The sequence below is a fragment of the Amborella trichopoda genome, chromosome 4 (genome assembly GCF_054954075.1).
Source record: "Amborella trichopoda isolate Santa Cruz 75 chromosome 4, AtrichopodaSantaCruz75HAP2 v2.0, whole genome shotgun sequence".
In the NCBI taxonomy this organism is placed as follows: domain Eukaryota; kingdom Viridiplantae; phylum Streptophyta; class Magnoliopsida; order Amborellales; family Amborellaceae; genus Amborella; species Amborella trichopoda.
This window is the reverse complement of record NC_142339.1, coordinates 7,616,078-7,632,911: the sequence shown is the minus strand read 5'-3', so window position 1 is coordinate 7,632,911 and position 16,834 is coordinate 7,616,078. Positions and strand designations below refer to the sequence as shown.

At 35.3% G+C, this 16,834-nt stretch overlaps 1 protein-coding gene across 1 annotated transcript; it reads left to right on the top strand.

Annotated features, from left to right (window-relative positions):
* Positions 1–225: 225 nt before the first annotated feature.
* On the top strand, positions 226–8,542 carry LOC18439574 (heat stress transcription factor A-1). The gene is made up of 2 exons (XM_006849722.4): positions 226–860; positions 6,955–8,542. Exons 1-2 carry the CDS (start codon positions 645–647, stop codon positions 8,272–8,274), a joined length of 1,536 nt encoding a protein of 511 aa, XP_006849785.2. The 5' UTR covers positions 226–644; the 3' UTR covers positions 8,275–8,542.
* Positions 8,543–16,834: the final 8,292 nt, after the last annotated feature.

Below are 16,834 nucleotides of genomic sequence, written 5' to 3'. Positions count from 1 at the left end.
CATCCATTTCAAAGATAGATAAAAATAGCCGTTCAAAAACAATTATAACTAACAAATGTTTTTTTTAAAATAATTATTATTTTATTTTTAATTATTTTTTTTCATATTCATAATCTTCATGCCGAAGATTATATATTCTCCAAAAATTAAAATCAAATTATATTTAACAATATATTTATTGCCAAGCTCGCATATTTACAATATGCGGCTGGCCGCATACCGACCACGTCCAATAATATACTATATCATCGTAACGGTATGAAGTGATCGCCCCGCGGGAGTACGTGAAAGACCCTCGAAACGCAACGCGAAGACTAGCATTCACGGATACGCGTCGCTTGAAAGGCCACGTTGCTTCTCTGTATCAGGTGCCGCCGACTCCTTCCCCACCCCCCCCTCTTCTCTCCTCTCTGAGCGGCTAGGGCTTCAAAACCTGAACCTCTTTTGCTTTGCCGCCAAATTTCAAACCCTAATTTGTAGCAGTTGTCTTTCTTTCTCTCTGAACTAGAGATCCGATGTGTGGTTAGTGGTCAATAATTCAAATTTCAATCTTCTGCTTTTCCCCTTTCTCTCTAAAAGAATAACCAAAATTCTCCTCTCTCTACATCCTCTAAATCTCCGGTTTTTGCCCTAGTTTGTGAGTGATGGGTATGGAAAAGCCAAACGACATTGCAATTCCTCCGTTTTTGACCAAGACCTATGATATGGTAGATGAACCAACTACAAATTCAATGGTGTCCTGGTCCCCAAGTGGCACTAGCTTCGTCATATGGGATCCACCTGCTTTTTCCCAAAACCTTCTACCAAAGCACTTCAAACACAGGAATTTCGCGAGTTTTGTCCGTCAATTGAACACATATGTAAGTGCTCCTTGTTTTTTTCAATTATTTGGGTAAATCACGTGTAAGTGCTCTCCCTCTTCATCGTTGTGGAAATTCGCACTGGATTTGTGATTATTGATAGGTGGATATTTTACCTGAATGTCTTTAGCTGTATTCGAGGTTTTATACGTGACTTGATTCGAATATGTTGTGTTTGTGAACAATAAAGAAAATTTCGTGGTTGTTGTGACTTGTGAATTATGTTAGTGGACACCAATGTATTTCTTGTATCTTACGCTTGAAAGCTTTATGCTAAAATTTGAAATTACAAGGGAGAAAGAAATATGAGAAAATATCTGTAAAAGAAAACTCGAAGTAAACTCTATTAATTTTAATCCAAGGCATAAAATGATATTTGTAGCAGAAAACCAGACATGAAAACGAAAAAACCGAAAAATTGAAAAGAAATCTAAAAACTTGTACCAAAATCACAATGAACAATAATGGCCGAACAATAGGAAACAGAAGAAACTAAAAGGGAAGCAATCAAAAGGAGAATCGAGAAAGGTGTAATAATAAATGAAAGAAAAATATTAACAATAAATATCAGAAATTTTTTAATTGAAGCTAAAAGGGAGAAATAGGGCGTACAGAACTTTGCACATTGACAAGCACAATTGCACTTGTGTGTAGCGTGGATTTATATTTATGTGCACAGGACTCTATCTCTCTCTCTCTCTCTCTCTCTCTCTCTCTCTCTCTTTCTCTGTGTGTCTCTCTCTAGACTGTCTTTTTAGATGTACAATTCTCCTTCCCTCTCATATGTTGATGCATAGATGTGGATACATGCATATACATAGGTCTAGATACATGTGACAACTACTTTGTTGATTACAAAGCTGCTTTTTTTTTTTTGAATCACCATTACATGGGATGGACTTTATATGAAGTTCTACTCTTTTAATATCCATCTTGACATGATTTGCGGGGACAAGTTCCTCTCATTAGATCTCTATTACGCAATATTGTTTAGGTGATACATTTAAATAGTTGCAGACAGTTGAGTTTGGTGAATCAATGTGGGATGCTTTTAATCTAATATGAGGGACTAATATGATGAGTGGAGAGATTATGGAATGACTATAGAGTGTGAAATAAATCAAATTGGGGGGCATGTCTTAGGACATAGATTGCCACAGTCACGCATTCGAGCAAGAGCCTTTCTTTGATATGGAAATATAGGGCCGGAATCTATGTGTTATCAGGAGATGTTTCTAATGCTATTATGAGGGACTGGATTGTTTTTCAATCTAGTTTCCATGTCTTTGACTGCAGTTTGCCTTCCTGAGCTCAAATGGGTATGGGCCAAATGGATTATCTTCTTGGATCACTCTTCCTACCTAAAAGGAGGTACAAATGCTATCATTCCCAACAAAGAAGTTTCATGTCCTGTATTTTCACATTTTTCGAAAAGTTCCATGTTCTATTCAAATGCCTAAGTGCCATTTGTTGATACTATTTAGGGGAAGACAAGTCCAAGACCTAGAAAAGGAGTCTATTTGAAAAAAACTTAATGACATTATTTTCTCTGGGATGTGTTTGCATACAAATCCCCATAATGCTACTTTCCATAAGGACATTAGGCATTTGAAATGATAGAAAAATTTCAAACCATTGATGAACTCATGTTGACAAACGCATTAGGTAACATTGGATCACCAGATAGGGATGTGCAACACCAAGGAGAAGTGCTCACTAAGATTCTACTCCAGATCCAAGTGCTTCTCTTGTTTTTTCCATTACTTGGCTAAGAGAAAAAAAGCTGTGCACCTTATGGAGTGCTCTTCTAAATAAGGTGCTCTTCTAAATAAAATTCAAACTAGTTGAGTTGATTGAGAGGACAAGTCAATGATAGCTGAGTAATTGATCCAAATGCATGGGAGATACTTATAAGAACACATTTGCTCTAGCTGCTTAATAAATGCTATGTGATGCAAGCCTTCGCTGCCTATGAAGATAGGCACTTGTAACAATTAGATTCCAAGAAAAATTGTTGCATGTCAACTTGCAAGAAGAAGATTATATGTACCACTACCCAGGCCTTCTAAGTAATTGCTGTGGGGTGTAGTATACATTTTGAGTAAAGCTATCCATGGGTTTGGGCATTCTTCAGGGATTAGTTTGAGATCATTAGAGCAACATTTACAATGCTTGGGTTTAGGAGAAACAATTTGAACTAATCAATTTTTGTGAGGAGGCAAGGGTTGACAGTATTATTAGTATTTGTTGATGACTTGTAGTTAAGGGACAATTTAGAAAGCAAAGGGACAATTTAGAAAGCAGAGAACTTTGGGCTTATGTGAAAATAGAATTTGACATAAAGGATATGTGAAAAGTTGAACTAATGAGATCAATTGAGGGTATTTTTATTTCCCATACTTCAGATCTCTCTAAGAAAACGGATGAGTTTTGATTCTTTCCCGATGTATTCACCTAATTCAACTCTTAACTCTATCTAATGGAACACATTGAAGGGACATGAGGGTACGGACAATTAGCTGGAAATCTTAATTCTTTCAGCAGTATTGATCTCCAAGTCACTTCTGTGCAGCAGTGTGCTTATGTACCGCTTTTGATACATATGAGGGGTGTCTATGGAATATCGAGGTGGCTTAATAGAAATCCAGGTCATTGTGTCTTAATTTCAGATGAAAAGAATCTTCTTCTTTTAAGATACATTGATACCAAATGGGCTAGTGCTTTGCATGATTAGTAGTTAACTTGAGGTGTTTTGTGCTTTTTTGAAGCGATTAACTGTTATGTGTTTTGTGCTTTTCTTAGAGGCAACCTTGAAACTTGGAAAAGTAAGAGACTCTGTTCAATCTATTGCCGAGGCAGAGTAAAGGGCTATGGCCTCTTACGCATGTAAAATGGTATATCTATAAGCCTTGATGAAGGAGATTGGTATTATGGTTGAGTACCCTATGAAAATGCATTCTGTTAATCCTATAGTCATACACATACCTGCATCCCTTGTTCCATTCGCAGACAAATGTTATAGAATTGATTAAATAGACGCTCGTTAGAAAGGTAAATCGTCCTTCCCTCTAGAGAAAGGATGATCAACTAGTGGATATATTCCCCATAGTTTGGAAACCAGGAGATTGCAATACCTCTTGGCAAGTTGGAATGGAGATCCATGCGTCAACTTGAGGTGTAGAGTTAAGAGTACCTATATTGTTTTTGAGGATCTTTTTGTCTTCCATTGCATTCTTGTGCCCTTTAAATTTTAGTATGTAATTTAACTAAGCCTTGTCTTTCTCCTATCGTGAGGGCATTTTCTTTTCTTCTCTTTTTTAGTTTCTTTTTTTTTTTTTATTGAGGAGAAGGCGGGGGGAATGTGGGGGAAGGTAACCGGGTAGCTCAGCTGGGCTCCAACCTGCAACCTCAATGTCACATATTGATTGTGCTGTCAAGTCGAGCTGTCAAGTCGAGCTATAGATTGAACCCAAAAAAAAGCACTGTTCTGTGCATAAAAAAATTCAACTTCAGATGTTTTATATACCCCACATTGGGTTCACGACTCACAGTGTAAGACAAAAATACAGAACACAAGTGTTTGTGTGTCATCATCATTTTTAGTCTTCATTGTGCACTGTTGGTTTCTTCCTACATCACATCCTCCTATATAGATCATCTGCGATGCTGTATTGCCCTCTCTGCCTTGGAATTACGATTATTTTCACCCTCTAAGATTTCATTCCTAGAGAAAAGACTCCTAATAGGTGCCTCTAGTTTAGGCAATTATAAGTGGCAGCCCCCCTCCCCTCTTGCCCCAAAACAACAAAGAAAAAAAGAAAACGAAAAAAAACTCCCCTACCATATTGACTGACACCCCCATCCTTCTGTTATGTTCTACCATTTCTAATACATCTATAATAAGCTCCTCTTATACATCATCATATTTTTCTATCTCTATTCTAGCCACATGAGCATGCTTAGGCCATTTGTCCATCTTATGTAACCCCGCCCTGCACCCTCATCCCAAAACAAGAAAAAAACCAAAAAAAAACCTTCTTGCACAAGGAAAATGCTAATATCAGAGAAACTAAAAAAGAGAAGAGAGAGAAAAGAGGAAACTGAAAGGACTCATTTGTCCGTACACCAACATCCAACTACTATTTAATCTAAAGACCCGGTCTGGTGGTCCGACAAATCTGTGACTGAGGACATTTCTAAAGACCCCCAAATATAGCCAGAAAGGACCTAGAGTGTACATAAAAGAGGTGAAAGAAAGAAACTGAAGATCATGTTTAATATCCTTATGATGGGTGTGAGCATGAAAGAGCTGGGCAGAAATCAGTTGGAAACAATTAAAACCAGTGAAACAACAAGCTGAGGATTAAATCCCAGTGCAGGTATAGCTCAGCTTATTTGGAAGCTGGGAGAATTTCTTTAAATATTTGGGAATCTAGCGAAAACATCTTTGCTATGAAATATTATAAACCCTTTTGTTTATTTTATAGTTATTTGTATGGAATTGTGTCATGGAACAATATTTTGTCAAATAAAAGGAAAAAACAAAAAGAACTCTGGAATGAAAAAGTTACACAAATCACTGTGTGTGGATGCAAAAATTGGTCAAGGACACCTTGATTGAACAATGGACAAGTTATATTTTTGATGATCTAGACATGGAGGAATATTTAGTTGCTACCTTCTTGATTGATCTAGATGTGGAAGATTATTCAGTTGCGACGATGAAATTGGAAGCAAAGTGCCATTACAAAGTCAGAAAAACTAAAAAAAGAGTGTGCCATATGCTAGTCGGTTTTTTCATGATAGGAAAAGTTTCATTGGGACAAGTATAGCTTTACAGAGATCCATTGTGGCACAAGATATGATATTCATGTATTTTACTTCAGAAGAGAAGGTGTCTTACTCTTTCCAAAAGCAAGTGAAGCAATGCGGTTTATGTCTCACAAAATAGCCAGCAATTCCAAGGATGTGCACAAGGAGAGAAGCATGCTTATTTCTTATTTACCATGTGTGTATATACAAGTTGTCTCTGTATTTCTTTCCTTCCCTTGTGCATTGTACTATTATATCTTGTTTTGTCACACTCTTATCTACAAGTTGTCTCTGTATTTCTTTCCTTCCCTTGTGCATTGTACTATTATATCTTGTTTTGTCACACTCTTATCTACAAGTTGTGTCTCTGTATTCTTTCCTTCCCTTGTGCATCCTCATAGAATAATGAACTGGATGGATGCTTCATCATTCTTCCACACATAAGAAATATTGGTGTTTCTGTTTCAGACTTTTTGTTCTATAAACTGTTCGTAGGGACATGGAATAATCTAGGGATCTGGCTAACTCAGTGATCATTCTAACACATCCTCAATTATCAATGTACCATTAGAGGTCTTAATCATGTCCAATTGCCTTCTACATTTAGTGGACTTACGAAGGAAGATGTAGAACCTCGAGGAGGCCTTGGATTTTACCTCCATTGAGTTGACAATCCAAATCAATCTTGCATGTGCCGCCTTGACTCCCCCAAGCACCTTTCTGATCGGTATCTGAGAAACCCTCACAGCTTCCACTGAGAGAGGCTTTGCTGCCTCCTAGAATTTTCTCCAGCATTGCATTGATATATTTCTAGCCTTATCTTGATCTAGTTGTTCGAAGTAATTCATGGCCATTATTAGTTATTCAGAATTGTGTAATAGGGTGACAGTGAATTAAAGGGAGGAATGTAGTTCTTGTTTGATCAATATAGTGATGCATGTAAGGTTAAGATCGACGCCTGGTTCAAATGACAGGCGCTGTTTTCTCCTTGTTATGTCATTATTTTAAGAATGAAATAACAGTCCAAGGAGTTCATTTTTTTCATTCTCTTTCTGTTGTTTTCTCATTTCTTTTATATCTGTGTGTATAGCATGGCATGACGCTCGGTTTGTTGCAAATAATGATTCTTTATAACTGAGTTCCGGTTCTTTTCTTTTGATGAATGAGTTCCTTATAAATTGGTGTGGAGACATTCTCAATTGTATTGGATCTCGTTTCTTCTTTTTGGTCGATTCTTGCTGTTCATCTCATTGATTGTTTGCTTCTGATATTGTTGGACCAGGGTTTTAGGAAAGTTGATCCAGACCGCTGGGAATTTGCAAATGAAGGATTTCTTAGGGGACAAAAACATCTATTGAAGAGCATCTCCAGAAGAAAATCCCCTAACAATACAGAACAAAAACAGTCTCAAGGAAAAAACACACTAAGCGGACACAATACTGAACAAAAACAATCTCAAAAAAAGTGCATGCCCAATGGAGCATGTACTGACGTCCAAAAGTTTGATTGTTTGGAGCTCATGGAGGAAATAGAGATTCTCAAAAGGGCCAAGAACTCTCTTACTCAAGAAATGTTGAGGTTGAGCCAAGAACACAAGACCACTGAGCACGAATTGCATACATTTAAGCAGCGTCTCAAAGACATGGAACTTCACCAGCAACAAATGATCTCATTCTTCGTCAAGGCCATGCAAAACCCAGGCTTTTTTGCACAAATTTTGCAACAAAATGAGAACTGGCAAATTGTGGAAGTTAACAAGAAAAGGAGGCTGCCCCTGAATACCCAAAGTACCCCTCCTCTTGATGGACAGATGGTGAAGTACCAACCCCTTATCAATGAGGCAGCGAGGGCTATGCTTATGCAGTTAATGAATACCGACTGGTCCCATAAACTCGATACTTCCTCAAATGGCCAAGAGAATTTTGTGATCAATCTCCCTTCTTTGCCTTCTTTACCTACTATTGATGCTCTCCCTGACTTGATGGGGTCCACATCTTCGAGCCAAGTGTCTCAAATACAAGAAAAGGAGCCAAATGGGATTCGACCAACAATGTCAGGAATTGTTGATTCAATGGGAAGTTCATTAGATCGAGATTCTTTGGTGGGGTCCCCATCTTCAATTCAAGTGCCGCAAGTACAAGAGGCAGTGCCAAATGGTAGCTACCCAACAATATCAGGAAGCCTTGATTCAACGAACAGAATGATTGTGGATCGTACTTCGTGGTCACATGGAGATTCTTTGGGGGAGTCCAAATTTCCGAGCCAAATGTCCCTAGTACAAGAGGAGTTCAATGGAAACCACCCAACAGGATCAGGAAACCTTGATTCCTTTGACAAAATGGTCATGGATAATTCTTTGGAACTGGATGGAGATGATGGGATGCCTAATTTGCCGGGCATAAATGATGTCTTTTGGGAACAGTTTTTTGCTGAAAACCCGTTCTCAGAAGATGCTATGGAGATGGAGGATGAGGTTCATGAGATTGAAGATGGTGAGGAGTTTGATTTGATAGAGAGAGGGAGTGGTGGGGATACGGCTCGAAAGTTGGAACACCTGACCAAACAGTTGGAGTTGCTCACTTCTGAAAAGAACGCAAGTTAAATGGATCTCAAGATCTTACTTGAGGTTTTCCTTCGAAGTTTTGTGCTTGCTGGTTAGCATTTTATAAAAACGAAAATGCGAAGGAAAACTTCACTTTTGGCCTATTTTACTCGGCTCTATATGATATGGTCCAAGTTACGCTGTTCAGCTGTTGAAAATATGTACATACAGATATCCTTTTATTAGGAGATTCAGAAAGATACAATTTTTTAGCTTCTCTAGGACATTACTGAGCCCATTATTAAAGATTATCCTCAAGATTAATGCACACTACTCTTCATAGTCTTAAGTTTTGAAAATCCACTTATCTGGATTGGGAATCAGCATGGACCGAACTGGTTCCGAAAAACTACCAATACCACCCCACCCTTCCCTCACCTCCCCCCCCCCCCCCTGCCCAAAAAAGAGAAAAAAGAAAATGAAAAGAAAAATCGTTCATATTTTTTTTTCTTTTAAACTTCTTTGATGTTGTCTTAGGTATCCCAAAAACCTTTTTCTGTTTTTTATTTTTAAATATCTTCTAGATCAGATCAATTTGAATCGGCGATATAACATAGATCAGTGGGGCAGATGATTCACCCCACTTTTGCAGGTTTTGAAACACTGACAATGATTTTAAAGTTGTGGGTTCTAATTTACAAATTCAATGTCCATTTCTAATTTTCTCAAAATTGCCATCATTGACTTGGAGCGAGGTCTACAAATTTTTAAAAAGTATATGTTACTTGGTATGTATATTTTATGCCAGGTCAGGCCAACCCCAACCCGAAGCGATAGGGTCATGCCGGACGTAGACCCATACCCGACCTGTTATGTCCCACATATAAACCTAGACGAAGTTCGGATTGACCGACTTGATTACCACCCCAAGTTTTTTTAAGATTTTTATTTTTTGTGCCATGAACAGTGACATGTCAAACTAGGGATAATTGGATGGTTGGGGATTTGTCATTTATTATGCACAAAATCCAAAATAAATTTAAAAGTTCAAAATAAATTTTTTAAAATATTGCGATACTTTAATCTAGTGAATTTTACATTTAATAGCTAAATGATTATAAGCTCTTTGCAAAAAATAAAGAATAGAAAATAAAAAATAAAAAATAATAAAATAAAATCTTATGGTACACAATCCCTTATTAATAATACAAAACCAGTTCCATTGGGGATCTTTGGGATCTGTGTATATTAGTGGGGGTTATTTATGGGAGCTGTGTAAATTGTGGAATTGAGAACATTTTCAATGACATTTCATTTTATTGAAGAGAGAAAGAAGTCAAAAACACAAAATGAAGATCGACTGAAGTCATGGCAACGAGAATATTTAAAGGGTGCGGTTTGTAAGAACCAAGGCTCTACGCGCTTTCAAATAGTGTAGGGAAATGTAGTTTTCATACTGAAAATTTTTGTGATTGCTTTAAAAGATATTTTTATCTCTAATTATAAATTTCCGAATTTTAAAAATAGTGTAGATTGAGCAGATCTATGAACACTTGAAAATCTTGAAAATTGACCAAAATGTATCACGAAATGCAAACTGTCAAAAAATTGAAATCCATTTTTTTCTTTTGTCTATGCATCGTGATGTCGAGATGATCAAGTTGAGGATATTTGAGCATCAAAAGAACCTCTTCTAGTGAAATTTTTTAGAGTTAATTTGATTGTTTAGAACCTCTTCTCTATATAAACTTTTTCTATATTTAAGTCATTTTTAGAAACCTTGCGAAATGTATCTTTGGGAAATTATCAAATTACCCATAAGAGATGAACACAACATTTTTTACATATCTTTTCATTTAATTTTAGAATACTTATAAAAAAACGTATGGAATTGAATTGGAATGGTTGAGGATGATTAAAATGTTGAATAGTTCACCTCTTAAAGGCATTTTGGTAAATTTCCCTTCTTTTTTCTTGATATATTATCTTTCCCACTATTAAGAGAATATATGTTACTGAGTTTAATACTTTTTTTAATGCTATTCGAGTTTAATCACAAATGAGTCATGCTTGTGTTTTCTCCTTCTTTTTTCTTTCCTTTGGTTTTTTTTTTTCTTATCCTTCTTCCTGCTCCTTCTTTCTTTCTTCTTCTTCCGATCTTTCTTTCTTTTTCTCTTTTGTTTCATACCCATTTAGTTCTGTCAATATATATATATATATATATATAAATAAATAAAATTATCATAAAAAAAAGAAGATAATTCCATGGACACCGATTCATTGACAAGATACAATATCGCTGGAAAATGCAACGTGCCCCGGACTTTAATTTGCTTTATCTACTAGGGCATAGGTAATGTTTCAAGTGGGCATAGCTTCATATATCGGAGCTCGAACTAGTGAAGGGGGTTGATAATGTCAAAATTCGCCAGATTGGTGGTCAAATTGGTGATCAAATTGGAGAGATCCTTCTTTGAAGAACTTATTTGTGCAAAATAAAGTTGCAGTAATCCACCCAATTCAATTCCTAAAATCCAAGGTCATGAAACCCTAACTTCCCACAACCATAGTAATCATGACATCCTAAACTAACTCTTATTAAGAACATGCCCTAAGTAATAAAAAATTCCAGAAAGAACATGCCCTAGGTAAAATCGCTATTGAAGCTCAAAAAAGCTTCTCATATTCAAGCAAACATCTCAAGAGACGAATGCACTTCAACTAGTACTCTAATCCAGGCCACCAACTCTAAGTTTCAGGCCTGGGAGATCGGCTTCCAAGTAAGTAATTCATTCTTTTTCTCCTTAATTTTCAATGTACTTTCCTTCTTTGAGTGTTTCCTTTAGTTTTCATGGTTTCCTAATGTTTTTAACGCCATCTCATGTGCTCCCTATCCACAGTTTATGAGAAGAGATTCTGTCTTTAAGGACTCATCTTCCCATATACTGTTGTAGATAGCCAAATTTGAAATTGGCTAATTTCCATAAAATCATTCCCCATTTCTAAAACCCTAAATTCCCTAAAACTGGTAATCTTTTACCCTTTTCACCTAAAGCCAAGATTTTAAACCCATCTAATACTCTAAATTAGTTATCTTTAGATACCTAAAGTCATAACCTTTTAAACTCCTTAATACTCATTCAAATTACACTAAAACTTGGCCCCAAATTGTAGAGGAAATCATAAGCTTTCCAATAGTCTAAAAATCATTCAGGTCTGACATAAAAATTATGACCGAAAAAGTTTGTTAGCAGAAATCCTATTTTGGTCCCTGCGACACGGAGTGCGTCTTTGGGCGATGCGATATTCGTTGTTGCCTAATCTGGGTCTTTATTTGCTCTGATAATCTTGGTGGTTCTTGCTGGATGAATCTTTGATCTTCTTAAACTTTTTTTGAAACTTCTGGATGAACCAATCTAAACTTCTTGAAACTTAAACTAATCCATAGAGATAAACCTAGATAATTCCCAATCCCATTGGAACTACCCAAAGTGAGTCCTACACTTCTTGAAACTTAGACTAATCTTTTAAGATAAACCTAGATAATTCCCAATCCAATTGGATCCAGCCAAAGTGAGTCCTATACAAATTCCATAACTTCTCATAAATGATTATTCAAATTTATAGAAAAAATCCCTTAGAAATGAGAGAACCTAGAAAATCTTAGAGAATTCTTATGAAAATACCTAAAATTTCCCTAAGCTGACTTGAAGCCTAGAAATCCTAGCATAAACCTTAGACCTAGGAAACCCTTGAGAGGCCTAGGTGATAGCCAATTCTCTACAAAATCCTAATGTCCAAAACGTTCAAGACCCTAGGATAAATATGCGTTAGGAATTTTTCATTCAAGCAAAGCTCTAGGGTTCAAAGATGAAGCCATTTCAACTGCCAGTCTAATCCGGGCCACCAACTCTAGGTGTTGGACCATAGGGACTAGATTCTTATTATTTTTCTTTAGTTTATTTTCTTGTTTCTCGGTTTCTTGATGGATTTTGCATAATTCCTAATTGGCTCTACTGGCGGTTCCTAGAGAAGGTTGATCTTTTGAAATCAAGATTCTCTTTGAACTCTAATTGACGGTTCCCACATATCGCTATCAAATTTAATTGTTTAAATTTAAAGCATAAATTTGGGGAGGTTTCATTAGAGATTTGAATAGATTTGCACTGTAACCATGTGTAATGTAATTCCATAGTCCCCACTCTATTCTATTAGTTTTTAATGATTCCATTTAAAGCATGAATAAGAAAAAAGGTAAAAGTTTATATAAGGTTGCAACCTTAAAATGTAGAATTAAGGAATTCATTGGGAAAGGTTGTTTAATGTTGGCAAACCATCAAATTGATCATCTCGACATTAAGATGTGAGAGTATAAAAAAAAAAAAAAAATTGAGTCCCAAAAGTAGTACATCTTGCAACACATTATCTAGACCGTTCATTTTCAAAATTTTCATAGGTTTACATATCTACTTGATTTTAACCATTTTTAGAATTTTAAAATTTTATAATTAGATATAAAAATATATTTTTAGATAATTCTGAGAATATTTTATACCAAAATTACATATTATGATAAAATTTAAAAGTGCACCTTAATTGAATTGTTGAAAGATACAACCTTATAGAAACCACATCCCAGATAAAATTACACCTAATATCTTCTCGAGATTTGGCTGTAATAAAGTTCTTCAACATTCCTCTTCAAAAGTGAATGCATATATCATGAAAGGTGGGGTCCTCGTATCCAGGGCCAATTGATGCTACCACATCCAATGATTTAACATAGAAAGAGTTGACAATATTGAAAGGTATAACTGCATCCTACTTGCATCAACATGCACTACATTCTCTAAGCCCCTTCTGCCCACGTAACAAAACCCCTTTCCTCTTCCCTTTTGAAGAAGTATTAGATACACATTCTTGGCTTTATTTATTTATTTATTTATTTTAATTTTTTTTTTGAGAGTAAGTTAGTGGGTGAGAAGACCGCTACCTATTTTTTATTAATTAGAAATAGAGAAGATACAAATCATTGAGTTACTAAAGCAATTGAGCCAAATCATTAGTTAAAGACAACAAAATGAAATCCGACTGTCTAGTACGCCAAACTGTAGCAACAGAGAGACCTATCTCCTTCTTGATAAATGTATCTGCTACTATGTTAGCCTCACGGTAACAGTGTAAAATGCTCTACCTATGTTTTGAGAATCAGATACACATTCATGTGATTGTAAAACCTTCTTCTTCTTAATAATACATAACGGTATGCACCTCGACTAAAAGTTGGAGCTTATTTTTGGGCTTTGCGCCAGGTTTGGCCGTGCTCAACCATTCACAACCCTAGCTAAGTTAAGGTTAACCTTTAAAAGGTAAGATGAATCATATCAGAGTGTAACTGCATTTAAATAGGATTATAACTTTTACTATAATTATCATTAACAATATGGCTGGATATTGACCAAGCCCAGGTTGGTTGGGCGAGGCTCCGCTGCCTAGAGACCTATCTGGAGGGTTCAACCACTTTGGCCCTAAATGGGTCGCTTCGGGCCGAAACTCGCCAAAGCTAGGACCTCTTTCTCTCACGCCCTAAGCTGCAGGTCAAACCAGGCCATGACTATGGAATCCTAACTCAGCCTTGGCCCTACCAGAACTACTAGGGCCCAGGAAGCTAGCCCAATAAGAGAGCCCAGGCCTTGATGTTCTAGGGCCATGATACCAAGGATATTCCAGATATTTTTTAAAAAATATTGGCTATTTTTGTTATGAAAAAATATACAATTATATATTTTTATCTTTTAAACAAAGTGATCACGATTAATTCTGATTGGATGTGAGATTATGTGACCAAATTTAAAGTTTAAAGCAAATTTTTTCGAACTGTGCAACATGCCCAAACTATCAAATTTCGTGCATTTGAGTTCTTCCTTGAGAGAGAGAGTGTTTCACCTGGGCTCTCTCTCTCTAAATCACATAGTCAAATGGGCTTTCTTACCCTTCAAATTTTCTTTCTATTATATCACATTTTATAAAAGGTGTAGCGACAAAAACAGGTTATTCATTTTGTTTATTTAGAGTAGACATTCACATTGAATAACATGAAGACAAAGTGACTATTAATACCTTAGGTATGTTATTCGTTATCTTTATGTCAGTGTACACTGGGGTATACGGTACGCTTTATGCCTCGCATTTATTTATCTATTATATATTAAACGAGAGAATTATCTTGTTTATTTTTTTTGTTACGTGTCCCACGATATTAATAACTCTCTTTTCCTCACATCTCTTTCATACCCATATATATCATTTCATGTATTTTTTTTCCAATCTTTTTTATATCCGTATATATCATTTCATCCCATTCTTTTTTTTCTTTTAAACATCCATCGTTTCTCTTTATTTCCTAATAACTCCAAGTCCTCCACATTTCTCTCTCTTCTCTCCTCCCCCTATTAATATCTCTCTCTTCTCTCCCCCTATATTAATCTCTCTCCTTTCTCCTCTCCTTATAATAATCGTAATATAATGCAACAACATTCAAAAGCCATGTTAAACCCATTTGTTTAACACCAATTTTTAAATATACGTTGTTTTCGATATAATGAATGATCACAAAAAAAAAAAAAATTGACAATGCACCCCAAAATATATTTTTTGAGCGCAACTAATATAGGTCTAGATCTCGAAATTCACCAAATAGATGGTCGAAATTCATTATTGGAGGGCGTTCATTGTGACTATATCTTGGGTACAAATTGAATTTTATTTTTTTAGTATTGATTATTGGGACGAAAGGAGTGGATGTGCAAAATTTGGGGTCATACAAATGTATTAAATATGGTTTTCTAAAAGTGTGGTTGCATTATATTGCTATACAACAGTTGCATAAAATCATTCCCCATTAATAACTATTTCTCCTTTAATTTCTTTTAATTTACTCTTTTCCCCATCTCCCTCCCATATTTACTCTCTCTCTTTTTACTACATGCATAAAAAGCTATAAATATATGTAACTCTTTTTTTAATGTGGACATAAATATAGGGAACTCTTTTTTTAGTGTAATGTTTTTATGCAACTCTCTTCTTCCTACGTGCATAAAAGGTATAAATATAAGTAATTTTTTCTTTAGTTTTATGTAACTATTTTTTTGTGGGCAAGCTTTCTATGCTTCCCCTACAGCATAGAAGTTCTATCCTCCCCTTTATCCAACCGTCCATTATGAATGGAGGGCTAAGATTGCCCCAATCACAATGTCACGTCTCTACACTATTTTATTTTTAATTTTTTTTCTATAAACTATTTTGACACTAAATTTTGGATGTCCATTTCTCTATTAAACTCGCACTAGTGAAAAATATAAAGAAAATATTTTCAATAAAATAAATGACCAAAATACCCTTAAAAGTTTCAAGGGTATTTTGGTCATTATGTTTTATCGAAAATTTATTTTTAATATTTTTTTATAGGTACGCCCAATGAGAAGATGGCAAGTACCAAATTTTTATATTTATACAATTTGTATAAAACAAATTAAAAATAAAATATTTTGAGACATTGGATCTAAGATCAAATGGTGAGTGACTCTCTTGATCAAAACTGGACGGCTGGATGATAGAGGGAGGATAGAATTCCTATGCTATAGGGCAAGCATCAAAACCTTTCCCTTTTTGAATATGATGCTTCTCAATATCTCTCTTTCTATTTAATTTACTCTCTCTACCTCCCACTTTTTTCTCTCCTCTCTATTTAATTTACTCTCTACCTCCCACGTTTATCTTTACTTTCCACCTTTCTCTATCCTACTATGTAACAAGCTATTCATGCATATCTACCTCTTAAGTTTCTCTCTCCTCCCACCTTTCTCTCTCCCACTATGTAAGAGGTAATTAATGTCTCTCTAAGTTATTTATAATTCCTTCATTCGATATCGTCTATAACCTCTCTCCTTTGTCACTCATATCTCTCTCCTTAAATCTCTTCCTCAATATCTCAATCCCTATCTCGCTTTAGGAAAAACTCTATATCTCTCTCTCGCCCATAATTTCTCTTCTCTCTTATTCATCTCCCCCTCCTTAAAAATCTTTCTCTCAAATTCTTTCTTCATAAAGCTTTCTTTAGAAACAACCTCTCCTATCATATCTCACTTAAAAGACTAAAACCCTCACGTTTTTATGATTATTTGAATATTCAATTGTAACTGTAACTACAATATTATATTTTTAGCAAAAAAATATGTGATAAAGTATATATAAAATTTAATTCTTTTTTTGGGAGATATTTGGGTAATTTTTATTTTCTAATTATGAATTTTGATCACATCTTCTCTACTTTTCTCTCACTATTTTTCATTTCCACTATATCAAATTTTATTCCTCTATTTAAAATTATTCCGTCTCCCGATAATCGTATTTTATCACAAATAGCATACCTGAATTATTTATTTATTGCATGGTTTTTAAAAAATCATAATTATTTCATAAAGTTATTCAATAGTGGGGATAAATTCAATGATCTCTAAGACCATGTTTTATTGAAAATATTTTTCAATGATAAACATGTTTTAATGAATGTCACGTGCAACACACATGCATATTACTAGTATTATTTATGGGTTGGTAC

What these genes read in the sequence shown, in the direction of transcription:
- LOC18439574 (XM_006849722.4), top strand. Translation starts at nt 645, where the DNA reads ATGGGTATGGAAAAGCCAAACGACATTGCAATTCCTCCGTTTTTGACC. An exon ending in TCCGTCAATTGAACACATAT is followed by an intron (nt 861 to 6,954) that starts GTAAGTGCTCCT and finishes TTGTTGGACCAG; the next exon opens with GGTTTTAGGAAAGTTGATCC.